This window comes from Aulonocara stuartgranti, assembly GCF_965226115.1.
Source record: "Aulonocara stuartgranti genome assembly, chromosome: 3".
Lineage (NCBI taxonomy): Eukaryota > Metazoa > Chordata > Actinopteri > Cichliformes > Cichlidae > Aulonocara > Aulonocara stuartgranti.
Genome location: NC_138941.1, coordinates 64,979,660 through 64,997,727, shown reverse-complemented (window position 1 = coordinate 64,997,727; position 18,068 = coordinate 64,979,660). Strand labels below are relative to the sequence as shown.

Here is an 18,068-nt window from a genome sequence, read left to right as displayed (position 1 = left end):
CGTCTCCCGCAGGACCCCCACCGTTTTGTGAGGTATTATGAGGGGCAGGTGGGAGGTTCCCTTCCGGGTACATCACGGAGCGCCCGTGATGTACTGCAGAGGGATAGGATCCATCTTCTCCAGACTGTTTCGTTTCGTGTCTCCTCTCTTCAAATCCGGGTTCGCCGTAGCTAAACCTCACCTGAAAACGGCCGCAACCAATATCGCTACAGACGCTGTGAAAAGAGTGATGGGTAAGCTGACAGAGCCTCGCCAGGAGGGGGCGGGGGGTATGATGGTCCTCTCCCGCAGGAAGAGGAAACGCCCTCTGGGCGAGCGGATTAAAAATAAAAGCGTCGGAGTAAAAAGTAAATCAGTTAAGGCTGGCAGTGGGAAGAGAAGGAAGCCCCAGAGGAGCTCGGACATATTTTAGAAGAAAATAAATAAATAAATAAAAAATGTCTCTCTTACACAAGAAATCTGCCGAATGCACCCTTGCCGAACTGGATCTATTTTCGGCTCCCATGACCCAGCTATCCATAGAGGATAAAAAATATCAAGAATGTCAGCCCCTCTCTGCTTTGAACGACAACTCACCCATTGAATTTTTCATCCCCGGAGACGGGGAAAAGTATCTCGATCTGAACGACACCATGCTCCATCTGAGAGTGAAAATTACGGAAAAGGACGGGAGCAACATCCCACCCGATGCAGGGGTAGCCCTCATCAATTATCCTCTCAACACAATTTTCAGTCAGTGCGACGTTATTCTGGGGGATTGATTGATTTCGCAGTCCAGCGCCACCCATCCTTACAGGGCCATGATCGAGACGCTGCTCAACTTTTCAGAAGACACTCTAAAGAGTCAATTCAGCGCCGGTCTGTTTTACAAAGACACGGCCGGAGACATGGATTCTATAGTTATAAGCAACGGGCCGAACAAAAGGATAAAACAGAGAGCCGTTTTCACGGCCGAGTCGTGAGAAGTGGACCTGCTGGGTCCCCTCCACGCTGATATTTTCTTCTGCGAGAGGCTCCTGCTGAACTCTGTGGATTTGAGAATTAAATTGATACGCAACAGCGATGCCTTCAGTCTGATGGGAACTCGGGATTCGCAGTTTGCCCTGAAAATAACTTCGGCCTCTCTGTTTGTTAAAAAGGTCACGGTCTCGCCGGCCGTCAGGCTGGGGCACGCCGCGGCCCTGATGAAAGGAAACGCCCTCTATCCTCTTTCGCGCGTTTCTGTGAAAACCTACTCCATCCCTGAAAATTCCAGGATCTGCAACCAAGAGAATCTCTTTCTGGGAGCCATGCCAAAATACGTGGTCCTGGGCATGGTTCATCACGACGCCTTCACCGGGAGGAGGGATCTGTCGCCTTTCAACTTTAGACACAACGATGTGGAGTATCTGGCGTTGTGTCAGGACGGCAGGCAGGTGCCCGCCAAAGCTTTCCAGCCACAGTTTGACCGCGGAAATTCGGTCAGGGAGTTTTATCACATGTTTTCCGCCACGGGGAGACACCTCAAAGATTTACCTCTGAGCATCGACCGCCGGGAATTTAATGAAGGTTACGCCCTGTTTGCCTTTAATCTGGAACCCAGCGAGGATGCTGACGCCCTGTCTCCCGTCTCCAACGGGAATTTGAGGCTGGAGATGAGATTCAGAGTTCCTCTGCCTCAGACCACAACTCTCATAGTGTACGCCTGCTACGACTCAATTTTGGAGATTGACTCTAAAAGACAGGTGCTGGTGGATTATTACTAAAAAAAAAAAAAAAAAAATATATATATATATACATGGATAACCTTCAGCTGGAGCACATTCTACATCGCGCCTTGGGAGACGTTTTCTGCGGGGTTTGGGCCTCGGACCAGCTGGCCTTTTTGAGGCGCGACTTTAAACCCCCCGCCTACTTTATAGTAAACACTCACCCCTCGCACTTGAGGGGAGAACACTGGCTGGCTCTGACTCTGGAAAAGGACGGCTCCTCCACTTTTTTTGACTCTTACGGATTCCCTCCCGACTTTGCTCACTATCCCTCGGTCATCTCAGAGTTTCTGGAAGGCCGCTCTGACAAAATACTCTATCACGATCGTCAACTTCAGCACCCTATGTCTGTCGTTTGCGGGCAACATTGCACTTTTTATCTATGTCACAAGGCTCAGGGGTTATCCGTCGGTAAAATACTTTCTCTGTACTATAACGATGTGTTTAAAAATGATGATATGGTGTCTGACTTTCTGAAAGGACGCTGCCCCGCTCGCTCTCGCAGAGGTCATCACGGGGCGTGCTCCTTACAAAAGTTTAAAGATGTGTGTATCGAATAAAGAAACGTAAACAAAAAAAAGTTTGTTGCAGCGTTTTTTATTTCATTTGTAAACAAAAAAACATTTGATTTTACATAGAGGTCCAGGTCGGGGAAAGCGTTATTTTGACCCGAGAAGGTTTTCTCCCCCTTCGCGCAGGTGTCTGTCCTCCCTCCTCCTCCTCCACAGATTTAAGACGCGCATACTGATCGCGAGCTCTACGGTTATGTATTGAGGATGAGGGTATGTTTGTTTCGACCAAAGTAGTTAAAAATGCGTTCCATCCTTTCGGTCGCGTTTGGTTTTTACTTTTAAAAGAGAGGGAGAGGTTTTTAAATAGATCGATCATGTGCGAACCCCGCACCGCATCCCCCTTGTAAACAAATTCACCCCTCTTTGTCCATCCTCCTCCACCCTCAGCTAATTTCTGCATAATGTAGCGGGCGTTTTTGCGATCTCGAGGGGGTAAGGATTTTAATACTTCTTCCATCATTTCATCATCCTCCTCTCTGGGCCGCTGCACCTGCTGATGCACCTGCTGATGCACCTGCTGCTGCACCTGCTGCTGCGCCTCCTCTGGCGGGAGGTGGAAAGTCACCCTACTCTCCTCGTCCCGGTCCTGTTTAGAGAGTGTGAGATATCTCCGCAGCAGAGACTCGTATCTTTTGATTTTTTCATACGAATTTAGCCGCGGATCCTCCAGTATGGCTTTCATCTTTTCGTCCAAATCGTCTTTGGCAGTTTCTCTGACGGTAGGCTCGGTGGGTCGGGTCAGTTTTTTCAACTCGTGAGAGGGAACGAGAATCATTTTTTTAAACATCTCAGCGTTTTTGAAATATTCCTCCCAGCAGGTTCCCCAGAATGGGTACGGCTGCGGACAACAGAGGGAAAAGAAACCCGCCCGTTTGTTTCTTTAAAACTTGACGCTTACGGTTTAAACTCGTTTTCTTGTCGGCCAGCAGCCTGATGATCTTTTTCTGGCGTTTCAGTTTTTGGTATTGAGGAGCGGAAAGAGGTATGTTTCCCCTTAAAAGATTTAAAGCTATCTCGCACAGCGCCTGGAGGAAATCCGGGGAGCTGTGAGCGAGAATGTCTCTGCGTTTCTGCGGCGACGCGTGGTACAGACTGCGTTTCTTTTTATACGCTGAGACATGGCTACTTGGGTTTAGGCAGGTAAATGACGGGGTACTGCCCCGGAAGCAGACCGGCGCGTACTCTGTAGCGTTCTGGGCACGAGGGAGTGAGATCAAGGATTAAATACCCGTGGGGCTCCTCGGTGGCGTCTTTGAAACTGTCGGAGAAGAATGTTTTTTGCGAAGGGAAAATCTGACGGGCCAAAATCTCAATCTGCAGCTTATCTCTGGGGTTTTTAAACAACACCATATAATTGGAGTTTAAGCTGATGGTGCGGCTGTATTTACCCTGATGGAAAACGTTCTGGGTCAGCATCATGACCGAGACGTTTTTATGGTGGCGGTATTGAGTGAAAATTTTAACCACTTCCTGGTGATCTGAGGCCTGAAAGATGACGTCATCCAGCACCACCAGAACGTCTCGGAAATCTTCAAAAGAATCAGGCAGCCCCTCGACAAATTTAATGTTTTTATTGGTCTTTGAAAGCTCCTCATACATGGGTTGAAAAGAAGTATAAATCCACACAATATTCGCGGGCACAGTATCCATGACGCGTTCACAGTTTTCCAAAACACACTTTACAAAATGAGTTTTCCCACACCCGCTAGGACCCACAACTAGACAGGAAAAAGGCACTTTCAGTCTGTGATCAAAATCAGTTTCCTCCATTTTTTTAGAAGAAAACTAAAACAAAAACACTAGTACCCGAAAGGCAGAGTTGTACCGTCTGGAAAGAGACGTCTCTTGTCGTAAACCACGCGAAACTTTTTCTGAAATGTTCTGTTTTTGAGCACAAAGCCTCTCTTATCCCTCTGAATACCGTTCTGAGGGGTCTCGAGCTCCGCCTCTTTCATACCAGAAAGGTAACTTTCCACCAACCCGCTCATACTGTCGAAATTGACACGTTCGCAACATTCTCTCGTCTGCGTTATTCCTTTCATTTTTACCACCAGTTTCTTTTTGTTTCTGGTCCGGTAGGCGTAACTCTTTGGACCCGCGGAGACAAATTCCTGGATGGTGTCCCCGTCTAATTCGTCCGTGAGATCCCCTAGATAGTTGCCCAGCTCTAAAGGTTCCTCCCCCTCTTTCACTACGTAGATCAGAGAGTCGGTGTCGGTGTACAGAACGCTGCGCTGCAATTTTTCTAAATACTCGTAGAGTTTTAGACGGGCGTAGGCTGTGGTGAAAGCGGCGATGAAAACGTTATTGGTCGCGCCGGGAGGTATCACGCACCGCTCGTTATAGCTCCACTGAATTAAAGCCACTTCCTGTTTTTTGGTCTTTAAAAAAGAGACGTGTTTAAAGACGTACTGTCCTGAAAAGACGTAGTTAAAAAACTGACTCGGCTTTCTGACCAGAGCGGTCTGAGTCATGTTGGCTCTCTGAGCAAACTTTCCCCAGAAACTGTTGAGACACAATTTCGAAACTTGTCTTTTGGCCTGATTCACCTCTATTTTTGACGGCTCTAAACGTATGCCCTGATGCCTGTGGTACTCTTCCACGTATTTGTTCCTCTCATCCTCGTCGCGAGCTTCCGGAGGATAACCGGAGGCTTCCTGTTTGCCTTTGAGAAAAGTGTTAATATAGCCGGCGAAAATATCGCTGCTGCTACTATCAAAGTGCCAGACCTCTGTGATTTTAACCACTCTGTAACCTAATTCTAAGGCTTTGTTAAACTCGACGGTGACCCAGACCCCGGTGAGAGCTCTGGCCTCGTCGTCGTGAAGGCACGGACCGCTTTGTTGATTGGTCTCGGCGCAGGTGCGACAGAGGGAGAATATTAATTTACCTCCGGGGGTTTTGTACGGTAGAACGGGGAAATAGAGCCCGCGCGGCGGGTAAACGGTGGCTCTGATCAGCCCGAAATAACTGCGAGGGTCTGCAAAATTCTCTCTGATGATTTGGGGGTGATGCAGAGGGTAAGCGCGCTTGGCGTTGACGTAAGGGTACAGGGATGTGACGTCTACGTAATACACATTTTCTCCTGGCGAGGCGCTGTAACGCAGCCTCAAGGCCGAAGTGCGGCCTCCGTAAAGCCCCGAGCGAGGAGACAGAGGTTCCGGGACTTCGTAGCTCCGCATAAAATTTATAACCTCCTCGTTCGATTTTTTCATCTTGTTCCATTCGTGCTCCCACAGAGTGACCGTGCGGACTCTGTAAACGTTTCTCAGCTCCCGGAGCCTCGCCTCGGCAGAGGCGTGCAGGTCCCCGTAAGGAGCGCAGGTCAAAGGGCAGATTTCCTCAGGCCTGTAGCATTTTGGACAGCCGTGATAAAAGCATCCCAGAAATTCCCACACCCACTTTTCCCCGTTAATCAGCGCGTATCCGTCGACAAAGTACGGGCCTATTTTTTTCTCCCCGCCGGTTGTGAGAGCGTGTTGAACGGGAATTTTCTGAGAGTGAGCTACCCACTCCAGCCACTGAATGGACGCGTGCGAATAGGCCTTGAACCTGCGCCCGTAGTTGTCAGGCGAGGGAATGGCCAGACTGTTTTCGGGTAGGAAATTGGTGAGAAACACTTTCATGCAGGCTGAAGCTATAGTGACGCAGCTGAAAGGGTCTACTTTAGTTTCGCCTATAAAACCGTCTCTGAACTTTACGCACGCCTCTCTCAGGATATTAACGTCGTTTCGGCAGTAATACAGGGACTCTTTTTCAAAGTTAAACACTCCCCGGGAGGCCTCGCAGTGCCAACGCAAAAACTCTGCCCGTTCGGGGGGTGACATGCGCTCCACCCCGTAATCTGAAGGAGGAGGGTACGGACCCGAGTATTTTAAGCGGTCCCGCGAGCTGAATTTGTGAGGAAAAAATCCCTTGGATTTGTCCTCGAAGCCTAAAGCTTTGGGCATAGCGCTGAGACGCATGGTGAGAAAAGAAAGCGAGTCTATGAATTTGAGAAGGAAATCGGATTCTGTGAAACATATAATTTTACTGCCTTGCATGATGAGAGAGGGCGTCATCCCACCCCCCACCAGGTGACTTAGAATTAAATAGCTGTCAAACCCTTTCGCGTTGTGCGCAACGAACGTGGTCTCTCTATATCTTTTCCTTCTGTATCTTTGGAGAAACTTTTCAACACAGTCTACACCGTAAGCGTGCCACTCTTCTCCTTCTAGAGATTTTGTGCACACTAGGTAAGGGACGTGCGCCCCCTCCCTGTCTGGGAAGGTTTCAAAGTCATAAAAGATTATGGAAGCGTTATCAGAGTTTTCATGTTTCAAAGGTTGGATGTAACACAGGTGTTGATCGTTGTCGGGAGGAAGCTCCGCGCGACAGATTTTACATCTGGCGGCTGTGCACCTGTGCATTCCGCGACGGGAGAGGCGCTTGCAGTCCGGACATTTATACAATTGTTGACAAACGCTGAGGTCTGAACCGGAGTGAATTCTAGGTTGTTTGTGTTTTAAATAACACGCACGTGTGCGACATGATCTGTTACAATCCGTACAGATTACAGAGTCCAGAAAGTGAGAGGGGCATGCGGGGTCAAAACAGAGGTTGCAGCGGTTTTGACAAAAGTGTTCCTCTCTTTTATAATACCCGCGGTGACATTCGTTGCAAATGTACTGGATTCCTAAAAATGTTTTTAGATTTTTTATTCCGTAATAGTGATGGTGGAATAAGAATAAGTACAGCGGGTGACGCGTGTTCGGGTAGTCTGTTTCGATTAATGAAAGAGTTCTGTCCTCGGCCGGGCGGTAAAACACGACGATTTTACGTTTTAGTATTTGTTCGAATTTACCTATGTCGGTGAGAGTTACCTGAGTGCGATCGCTCAACCCCGCTAAACGCTGCAGCTCTCTGCCGCGTTCCAGGGCCTGTTTATCTGTGAAATGAGGTTGAGTGAGGTGAATCAGGTTGATGGCAAAACACAGATTATCGTTTTTGTTTTTTACCACGTACAGACAGCGACGCTTTTTGACTAGAATTTCATCATCTAACATTTTGTGAATCTTTTTACGCGGGTCATTACTGCCACCGCCTCTAGGATTTCTAATTACTTGCACAACAATTTCTAGGGGAGAGCCTGCGACGATCGCTCCGTTTGATTGTATCAGCCTGGCTAGCAGGTCCTCAAAAACCGGTACAATGTTTTCAGCGCTTTCGTCGTCGACGTTAAAAACAGAGTGATTTCGCGCGTGCTCGCTGATGATCTCCAGTTGAACCCGGTCGTTACGACTAACTTCCGGTCTGACCCTATCCGCTAGATCTACAAAATTATCCCTGACGTCGAGGTAAAATTGAGCGAGGTCGCTCGCTTCATCCGGAGAGGGAATGTTAAATACTCGCCTTATTTCGAAATTATTAAAATGTTCGCGGCGAGTCACCGCATCGTTCTGTACCCGAGATCCTCCTCCTCCTTGTTGATGCTCCGCAGGCCGGTCCTCCTCCTCCTCCTCCCTGGGCTGCTGATGATGATGCTGCTGCACCTGCTGCTCCCCCTGCTGCTGGTCGTAGAGCTGAAGAGCATTTTCTATCGGCTGCAGAGGGTCAAAGTTCAGTAGACCGGCAAGCCGTTCGTTTTCAATGTTTTGAAGGAGGACCTGCAATGCGTTTTCTAAAGGTTGTAGTGGGTCGTTTGGTGGTGGGGCTATATTGTTTTCTAACGGTGGGGCTAAATGTTCAACGTTTCTGTTTAATTCTGCCACGGCTTCCAACAAAGCCTCAGGAATGCTGTGTTCTTCCGACATGATTTTCTTTATTTCTTAATTCACAGACTTTTACATGCTTTTACTTTACAGGTCCTTGTGTCTGTATATCGATGCATATGTGCGAACTGTTATGGCGTACATGAAAGCGAGGTTTTCAAGGATTCTCTTCTTATGAAGCATCCGTCGAGCTGTAAGAAAAGACGGACAGAATGTATTTTTAAACCTTACATTTTTTATTTTTATAGAGCAGAGAAGTTTAATAGGATCGATTCATCCCCCCCCCCCCCCCCCCCCGTCAATTACCTCTCAGTCTCCTGAGAGGAGCTCTCAGTCTCCTGAGAGGAGGAGCTCTGGACGGTTCCTCCTCCTCCTCCGCCTGATTTTCTTCTGCCTGATTTTCTGTATCGGTCTCTGTCGGGGAAATAAAACAGAAGAGATTTAAGAAAACAATCTCCTCCTTCCTATTTTTTGAGAATGAAAAAACTTTTTATTTACCTCGCTCCTCCGCCTGATTGTCTTCCGCCCGATTGTCTGTAGCGTGGGATTGGTTTGGTATATCCGCAATCTCGGCTGCCGAGAAATAAAACAGAAGAGATTTAAGAAAACAATCTCCTCCTTCCTATTTTTCGAGAATGAAAAAACTTTTTATTTACCTCGCTCCTCCGCGCGATTGTCTGTAGCGGCGGGGGTTCGTATAGGTATATCCGCAATCTCGGCTGCCGAGAAATAAAACAAAAAGAGAAAGATTTAATAAATAAAAACTTTCTAGCACGCTTTATACCACTCCAAGTCGGGAGGGGCGGTATAGCACACTCGGATTACTCCGTCACATCCTGATATTTATCGAAATGACGGATATTGCATCATATTGTTTACCTTTTGGTTTAAAAGGTATTTTCCTGCAGTTCTCCCGGTATGCGTTGACGAAAATAACTTCGTCGTCTTCTTCTTCTTTTCGCTGCGGTGGGGTCTGTATATTCTCGATTACCTCTGTCGAGAAATAAAGCAAAACTTTTTAAAAATCAGCTCCGGGTCGGGAGGGGCGGTATAGCACACTCGGATTACTCCGTCACATCCTGTTATTCAACAAAATGGCGGATAATGCATCATATTGTTTACCTTCGATTTTAAAACTTTTTTCTCCGCGGTTCTCCCGGTATGCGGAGACGAAAATAGCGCCGTCTTCTCGTTCTTCTCTTCGACGCGGCGGCAGCGGAGGTTCTGCGGGGGATATGGCTTCTAATTCGCCGCGGAAAACGGCCGGATTTTTGCTGTTACTCACTGCAATATCGATTGCTTCTGTAAGTATCAGAGCTTGGTTAAATCAAGTCTATCTAAACTTATTTAAAAAATGGTATATACTTATTTAATCGTACCGTAGTCCACTTGCGTGAAATCATTGATGTAGAAATCTAAAAGAAAGTAATCAACTTATTGACATCTCTGTTGATATATAATTTAAAGTCGTAAAGAAAAAAACTTACCGGGGTGAGGTATGAACAGTTCTGGCGAGATGGCCCTGGCGCTCTGATCGGCGGCGTTGTTTGAACGGAATGCTGACATAATATTCACGGATTCTTCCTCGCGATTGGTAGAACTGTCACAGTAGGGCTGAGCAGATAGCGACTCCCCTCCCGTTTCTTCTCTCATTTTATCCTAGTCTAGCGAAGCATCTGTTTTTCGCATCTTTCTCTTGACAATACCGATAGTTAGAGAGGGTTGTTTTTTTTTTTGATTGCCTTCTTGCGAACGCCGTCTGTTTTCCACATTCTGCAACGGTAAAATATGACTTTGAGACGGGTATTTGTTTTACCAAATGGACAATTGCTGTTGACAAAACTCGCCTCATGGTTGACTCTTTCCCCTCTAAAATATGACTTTGAGACGGGTATTTGTTTTACCAAATGGACAATTGCTGTCTGACCTTGTTCTTGCTGTTGACAAAACTCGCCTCATGGTTGACTCTTTCCCACAGAGGGGGGTGCTTTAATAAACTTATTCGAATATGAGCTTTTTTTCCCCGCTAAGACTTGTTTTATGGGGAGATGTAAGAAACCGGGTTACAAGAAATGATAATATCGGCTGTTGACTCCTCAGCGGATCAACATTTTCTATCTATTGAGAAAACCCATTGTAAAAGTACCCGCGGTGTGTGTGTGTGTGTGTGTGTGTGTGCCTTCTTGCGAACGCCGTCTGTTTTCCGCATTCTGCAACGGTAAAATACGACTTTGAGACGGATATTTGTTTTACCAAATGGACAATTGCTGTTGACAAAACTCGCCTCATGGTTGACTCTTTCCCACAGAGGGGGGGGGGGGGGGGTGCTTTAATAAACTTATTCGAATATGAGCTTTTTTCCCCGCTAAGACTTGTTTTATGGGGAGATGTACGAAATTATTTACCGGGTTACAAGCAATGATAATATCGGATGTTGACTCCTCAGCGTCATCATTTTCTATCTATTGAGAAAACTTATTGTTAAAGTATTGAAGAAAAAAAACTCCTCCTTGGTCCCGCGGTGTGTGTGTGTGTGTGTGTGTGTGTGTGTGTGTGTGTGTGTGTGTGTGTGTGTGTGTGAGTGAAACAAGATCGCCTGTCGCTGGTTTGTTTTTCAGTCTCTCAAAAGGAAAAGTAGTATTCACTAAGGGATAGTTATCCGTTTTTACACATAGGCAGCCTGTAGGTTACAAGCGGATAGAAAGTTCTTCTTTTCATCACAAGCTATGGTGTATCTTAAAGGTTTTTTTACAGCGTCTGTATTATAGGAAAATAAAATACTATTGAAATCTCTACAGGAAGTCACTCTTTATTTCCATTACAAACGCCGGTGCAGCTTAAGAAAGTAAAATTACATCCGCTCTGTCTCTCTATACATCACAGAATCATCTGCTGCATCACCGCTGTGCTTAGGGAACATGACGCAACAGGTCTGAAAATGACTAGACACTTCCGGAGTATTTCCGGTAGGGTCATAAGGTCCGGATCGAGGCCTTCCATAGTAAATATGCTGTATTTGAATATGTCATATTCAAAGCCTTCTTCTTTGGGAGAGCAGATCTCATCGGACACAGGAACGCTGCGGGGCTGCAGAAGGAAATCCATCTTGCGTCTGTGCCTTAGAAATTGTGACGGACTCCACCTCTCTGCTTTTTTATTCTCCTCCCCCGCTGCACTCCCTCCCTCTAAAAACTTTTTTTCCCAACAACAGATGACGCGCTTCCGGAGGTTTCCCCCCTCCCTCTAAAAACTTTTTTTTTTTCCCAACAACAGATGACGCGCTTCCGGAGGTTCCCCCCCCCCCCTTCTCAGGATGCAATTCGACACAGTTAGCAACAGATGGCGCGCTTCCGGGGTTCACCCCCCTTTCTCAGGATGCGATTCGTCACGCGGGGGGTTTCCCACCCCCCTTCTCCGGATGCGATTCGTCACGCTCATTACACGCTTCCGGGGGGGGAGGGGCGGGAGGTCAAAAGGTCGTGATTAGGGCCATCAATCACTTCGGATCAAATTTTGTCATAAGCTGTATGGGATTATCTCTCTTGTGTGTGATCAGAGGTAAAGCTGCTTCCTGGTTGTTGATGTTTGTTTGTCTGTGAAGGTTTTCAGTCATCCAGGTCATCGTAATCTAAGGAGCTCGGAAAGAAAAGCATCTGGACATCTTTACGTTGCTTAAAGATGTGTCACTCTCATCCAAGAAGCTTCTTCGGTTCTAGGTTCAAATGGCGGAGAGTCCCAGACTTAAGCCCGATGGGAGAACATCCCAGTGTACTTTAGACCCAGGAACACACTCAGACAAAAACTGGTTCTTCCCGAAGACAGAACTCAACAAACTTAAAATCCTTGTGTATACTGTACAATGTAACGAGGAATGCTCAGACCTCTAAATTGGAGAAACCAAACAGCCACTTCATAAACACATGGCACAATGTAACGCAGTAAAGGATCAGGGTGCCTGACTGCAGCTTGATAATAAGCTAGTCAGAAGTGCTTCAACTACGGAGCCTGAGTGTGCGGATAAAATACAAACAACAGAAGTAGAGCGCAAATATACATGTACAGTGGGGCAAAAAAGTATTTAGTCAGCCACCGATTGTGCAAGTTCCCCCACTTAAAATGATGACAGAGGTCAGTAATTTGCACCAGAGGTACACTTCAACTGTGAGAGACAGAATGTGAAAAAAAAATCCATGAATTCACATGGTAGGATTTGTAAAGAATTTATCCGTAAATCAGGGTGGCAAATAAGTATTTGGTCACCTCAAACATGGAAAATCTCTGGCTCCCACAGACCTGTAACGTCTTCTGTAAGACGCTTTTCTGTCCCCCACTTGTTACCTGTATGAATAGCACCTGTTTGAACTCATCTGTATAAAAGACACCTGTCCACAGCCTCAAACAGTCAGACTCCAAACTCCGCCATGGCCAAGACCAAAGAGCTCTCGAAGGACACCAGGAACAGGATTGTAGACCTGCACCAGACTGGGAAGAGTGAATCTACAATAGGCAAGCAGCTTGGTGTGAAAAAATCAACTGTGGGAGCAATCATCAGAAAATGGAAGACATACAAGACCACTGATAATCTCCCACGATCTGGGGCTCCACGCAAGATCGCATCCCGTGGGGTCAAAATGATCATGAGAACGGTGAGCAAAGATCCCAGAACCACACGGGGGGACCTGGTGAATGACCTGCAGAGAGCTGGGACCAAAGTAACAAAGGTCACCATCAGTAACACACTAAAACGGCAGGGAATCAAATCCCGCAGTGCCAGACGTGTTCCGCTGCTGAAGCCAGTGCATGTCCAGGCCCGTCTGAAGTTTGCCAGAGAGCACATGGATGATACAGCAGAGGATTGGGAGAATGTCATGTGGTCAGATGGAACCAAAGTATAACTTTTTGGTATAAACTCAACTCGTCGTGTTTGGAGGACGAAGAATACCGAGTTGCATCCCAAGAACACCATACCTACTGTGAAGCATGGGGGTGGAAACATCATGCTATGGGGCTGTTTTTCTGCCAAGGGGACAGGACGACTGATCCGTGTTAAGGACAGAATGAATGGGGCCATGTATCGTGAGATTTTGAGCCAAAACCTCCTTCCATCAGTGAGAACTTTGAAGATGAAACGCGGCTGGGTCTTCCAACATGACAATGATCCAAAACACACCGCCCGGGCAACAAAGGAGTGGCTCCGTAAGAAGCATTTGAAAGTCCTGGAGTGGCCTAGCCAGTCTCCAGACCTCAACCCCATAGAAAATCTGTGGCGGGAGTTGAAAGTCCGTGTTGCTCGGCGACAGCCCCAAAACATCACTGCTCTCGAGAAGATCTGCATGGAGGAATGGGCCAAAATACCAGCTACTGTGTGTGCAAACCTGGTAAAGACCTATAGTAAACGTTTGACCTCTGTTATTGCCAACAAAGGTTATGTTACAAAGTATTGAGTTGTATTTTTGTTATTGACCAAATACTTATTTGCCACCCTGATTTATGAATAAATTCTTTACAAATCCTACCATGTGAATTCATGGCTTTTTTCTTCACATTCTGTCTCTCACAGTTGACGTGTACCTCTGGTGCAAATTACTGAACTCATTTTAAGTGGGGGAACTTGCACAATTGGTGGCTGACTAAATACTTTTTTGCCCCACTGTATATGGGAACAGACATAATAGTCTGTATTTGCCAATTCTGCTTTTGTTCTGTCGTGGATATAACGGTACCAGGCATTGTTCATCCACGGATGGATGTGGTCTTGCGTCATGTCTCTTAGGTGAGAGTTGTCGTGTGTCCACCTTTTCTGCCTGCCACCTGGTTCAGCTGTTTCCGGCACCAGCTGGGGTCCTGTAAAAGTGAGCGTCGTAGTCAAGGTAACAAAAAGGGTCCACCTTCCCATAGTTGCACACAGGTCCGTCACACCTCGCACTTGGTTGCCCTAGAGTTGATCAGAGGCTGGTGGTTGAAGTGCGAGCTTACCCTACGGGGGCTCAATCAGCACTCCCCCCTCACCACTGAAACAACCAAGTGTGAGATTTCCCTAATGTGCTGTCTTGGGGGTGCTGGGGTTTCCTGGGACCTCAACCTTTTTGCAGTGGCTCTGATGTATCCAGGAGGGTCTCTCCGCTATTTTGCAGGCAGTTGAAGTGGTCAGAAGCACTTGAATTGGCCTCTATCAATCCCCATCACCTCACTTCAGGCCTTCATCCTGCGGTATGAATACTTATGACTCTTCTACTGTCCATCCTCTGCAGAAAAACCCCTCTGTGGAAAAGGGTGCTGGGTCCAGTTATCTTACTGCTGTTATGATCCTTGTAAATTCTTTACAAATCCTACCATGTGAATTCATGGATTTTTTCTTCACATTCTGTCTCTCACAGTTGACGTGTACCTCTGGTGCAAATTACTGACCTCTGTCATCATTTTGGGGGGGGGGAACTTGCACAATCGGTGGCTGACTAAATACTTTGTTGCCCCACTGTATTATGTATCTTATGGTGAGATGAAATTTATAGACAGATAAACAAAAGAAAAATATATATACATTGTAAATATCAACACTTCACCAAGTTCTTTTGATTCCTCAGAGGCATCCGATGGAAGGCAAAACACTTCTCAGTAGACCATTTAACACTTTATTACTTCTAGAAGGGAGCTGCGTCCTACATGACACGTTGCCGCAGATCTCAAATTGGTGGTATGCCCCTGACAGTTTTATTACAGAAGCTCTCTCATTCTAGTCTAAATAACAGTGTCTCAGTAACTTTCCACTAGAGACGGTCCCCACTTGTCTAATTTTCCCAGGCAAGCGTGAGCGAGAGTCTGCAGCTTTCTACTCCTAGTCAGTTCAGTTTAGTTGATCTGCAATAAGCCGTGTTTCCGAACAGGTAGGAAGTTGAAGTCCATTTATCAGTTCATATAGATTTATCAGTCCTACCGCAATACAGCGGTGGCTCGCCATCCTGCGCTGATCAGGGGTTTGATAACGGGAAAAAAACCTCTGACTTAATCAAGGTTAAAAACATAAATTAGCATTCACAGTTAAATTGGAACAGCGTTCTACTGCCATTACAATTTAAAAATAAATCCATAAATAGAAAAGTCAAATAATTAATGTCATATTTTATACAACAGCCAATAAACCAATAACCAAAGTCATAACATTTGATTTTTATAATGAATTTCATTTAAAATAATGTTATAGAAAACCATTTGCATGGGTCCCATCAAAGTAAAGTAATTTAGCAATAAGAGTAATAAAAATTATCCAAGGTTAATCAAATATTTCCAACACACATTCAATTGTATGTGTTGTGCAACACGTTCAATAATCTAAAAGGAATTCAAATCAATTCAGAAGTCCCAAAAGAAGGCCCAGAAGGCCGTTTTGGCATTCACTTTTTTTGGCAACTTCCAAAATGGACAAAACTACAAAAATCAGATCTCTCACTCAACTCTTCAAACGGTAATTTAACATTCAGCCATAGTGAAAAACTGTCTGTCACCAACTGTCTGCCATCTATAATTCAGTTTTGAGATCCTTTCCCAGACACCTTAACGCCTACACACATCCTGGGCCTTTTAAGATAAGATAAGATAAGATAAGACTTTATTAATCCCTCGGGTGGGTTCCTCTGGGAAATTCGGTTTCCAAAAGCACAGCACCGACAGAAGTTACAGAGTTACAGAATATTATATGTATACACACACACACACACACACACACACACACACACACACATACAGGGAGTGCAGAATTATTAGGCAAGTTGTATTTTTGAGGAATAATGTAATTATTGAACAACAACCATGTTCTCAATGAACCCAAAAAACTCATTAATATCAAAGCTGAATGTTTTTGGAAGTAGTTTTTAGTTTGTTTTTAGTTTTAGCTATTTTAGGGGGATATCTGTGTGTGCAGGTGACTATTACTGTGCATAATTATTAGGCAACTTAACAAAAAACAAATATATACCCATTTCAGTTATTTATTTTTACGAGTGAAACCAATATAACATCTCCACATTCACAAATATACATTTCTGACATTCAAAAACAAAACAAAAACAAATCAGCGACCAATATAGCCACCTTTCTTTGCAAGGACACTCAAAAGCCTGCCATCCATGGATTCTGTCAGTGTTTTGATCTGTTCACCATCAACATTGCGTGCAGCAGCAACCACAGCCTCCCAGAAACTGTTCAGAGAGGTGTACTGTTTTCCCTCCTTGTAAATCTCACATTTGATGATTGACCACAGGTTCTCAATGGGGTTCAGATCAGGTGAACAAGGTGGCCATGTCATTAGTTTTTCTTCTTTTATACCCTTTCTTGCCAGCCACGCTGTGGAGTACTTGGACGCGTGTGATGGAGCATTGTCCTGCATGAAAATCATGTTTTTCTTGAAGGATGCAGACTTCTTCCTGTACCACTGCTTGAAGGTGGTGTCTTCCAGAAACTGGCAGTAGGACTGGGAGTTGAGCTTGACTCCATCCTCAACCCGAAAAGGCCCCACAAGCTCATCTTTGATGATACCAGCCCAAACCAGTACTCCACCTCCACCTTGCTGGCGTCTGAGTCGGACTGGAGCTCTCTGCCCTTTACCAATCCAGCCACGGGCCCATCCATCTGGCCCGTCAAGACTCACTCTCATTTCATCAGTCCATAAAACCTTAGAAAAATCAGTCTTGAGATATTTCTTGGCCCAGTCTTGACGTTTCAGCTTGTGTGTCTTGTTCAGTGGTGGTTCAGCCTTTCTTACCTTGTACTTTTCGGCACTCCAGTGATGTTGCAGCTCTGAAATATGGCCAAACTGGTGGCAAGTGGCATCTTGGCAGCTGCACGCTTGACTTTTCTCAGTTCATGGGCAGTTATTTTGCGCCTTGGTTTTTCCACACGGTTCTTTTTTTCTTTTTTTTCTTTTTTTTGCCTGTCCCGTTTGGCTCTTTTGTTGTTGTTATATATATATATATATATATATATATATATATATATATATATATATATATATATTAGGGGTGCAACGATATTCGTATCGATATTGAACCGTTCGATACAGTGCTTTCGGTTCGGTACGCATATGTATCGAACAATACAAAATTTGTAATTTATTTTATCAACTTTCCTTCTGACGATGCTGTCCGTGTTGAGCGCTCAGTGAATCTGCATTCGACTACTCCGCCTAGGCTCGAGAGTGCAGCCTAGGCGGAGTAGTCGAACGCAGATTCACTGAGCGCTCTGACAGCATGGTCAGAAGGAAGAGCGCAGGGCAAGCTAGCGAGACAGAAGTGGACCTCCCCCACCCTCATTCAGATCTGGCGTTTGGAATTATTTTGGTTTTCATGTGACGTATGACCCTGAAGGTAAGCGCGTCATGGACTAGAGTAAAACAGTATGTTGGATGTGCCATGCAATGCTCAATTACATGGGTGGGAGCTAGTGTGTTAGCGCAGTTAGCTCGTTAACGTGTTGGCCGTCTAGCCCCATGCACGGGGCGATCGGCGGTAGCTCGTTAACGGAGATTTGCCGTGTTGTGGCGTTAAGGTCATTTCAACGAGATTAACCTGAAAGCACTAGTGGGAACACAACGAATATGACTGCACATTTAATACGCCGACATCATCCTAGTGCAAAGACAAAAACAACAAGCATGCATGCTACAAACTTTAGCCGAGTCATTTAGACAGCTGTTAGCACAGGATTCTCCTTATGGAGACCTGATATGTTTAATATGCTGCTGAGAATATAGCCCAGAAGAAGCGTATAGTATAGCTTTTATTTTGGAAAGAGACATTTCTCTATGTTTGTATAACATAACTGGAAATATCAAAATAAACTTACACTGGAAGACTGACAGAACACACAGCTAGATAAACGGTAGATCGCGACAATGACAAACTGAAACACAGGGCTTAAATACATATCAGGGAATGGACAACAGGAGGGAAACACAGCTGGGGCAAATCAGAACTGACGAGACCAGGAAGCGTAAACTGAACACA

The 18,068-nt window shown here is 45.6% G+C and overlaps 2 protein-coding genes across 3 annotated transcripts in view; both read right to left on the bottom strand.

Moving 5' to 3' along the window:
- Positions 1-18,068, bottom strand: part of LOC309694541 (uncharacterized protein) — a 158,134-nt gene that overhangs the window by 66,180 nt on the left and 73,886 nt on the right. The window lies entirely within an intron of this gene.
- LOC309694943 (uncharacterized protein) lies at positions 8,158-10,366 on the bottom strand (the record flags this gene model as incomplete). Its single annotated transcript, XM_082515228.1, has 8 exons — positions 9,558-10,366; positions 9,450-9,485; positions 9,193-9,372; positions 8,950-9,063; positions 8,727-8,789; positions 8,569-8,643; positions 8,377-8,484; positions 8,158-8,261 (listed from the first exon to the last, which is right to left on the bottom strand). Exons 1-8 carry the CDS (start codon positions 9,721-9,723, stop codon positions 8,158-8,160), a joined length of 846 nt encoding a protein of 281 aa, XP_082371354.1. The 5' UTR covers positions 9,724-10,366.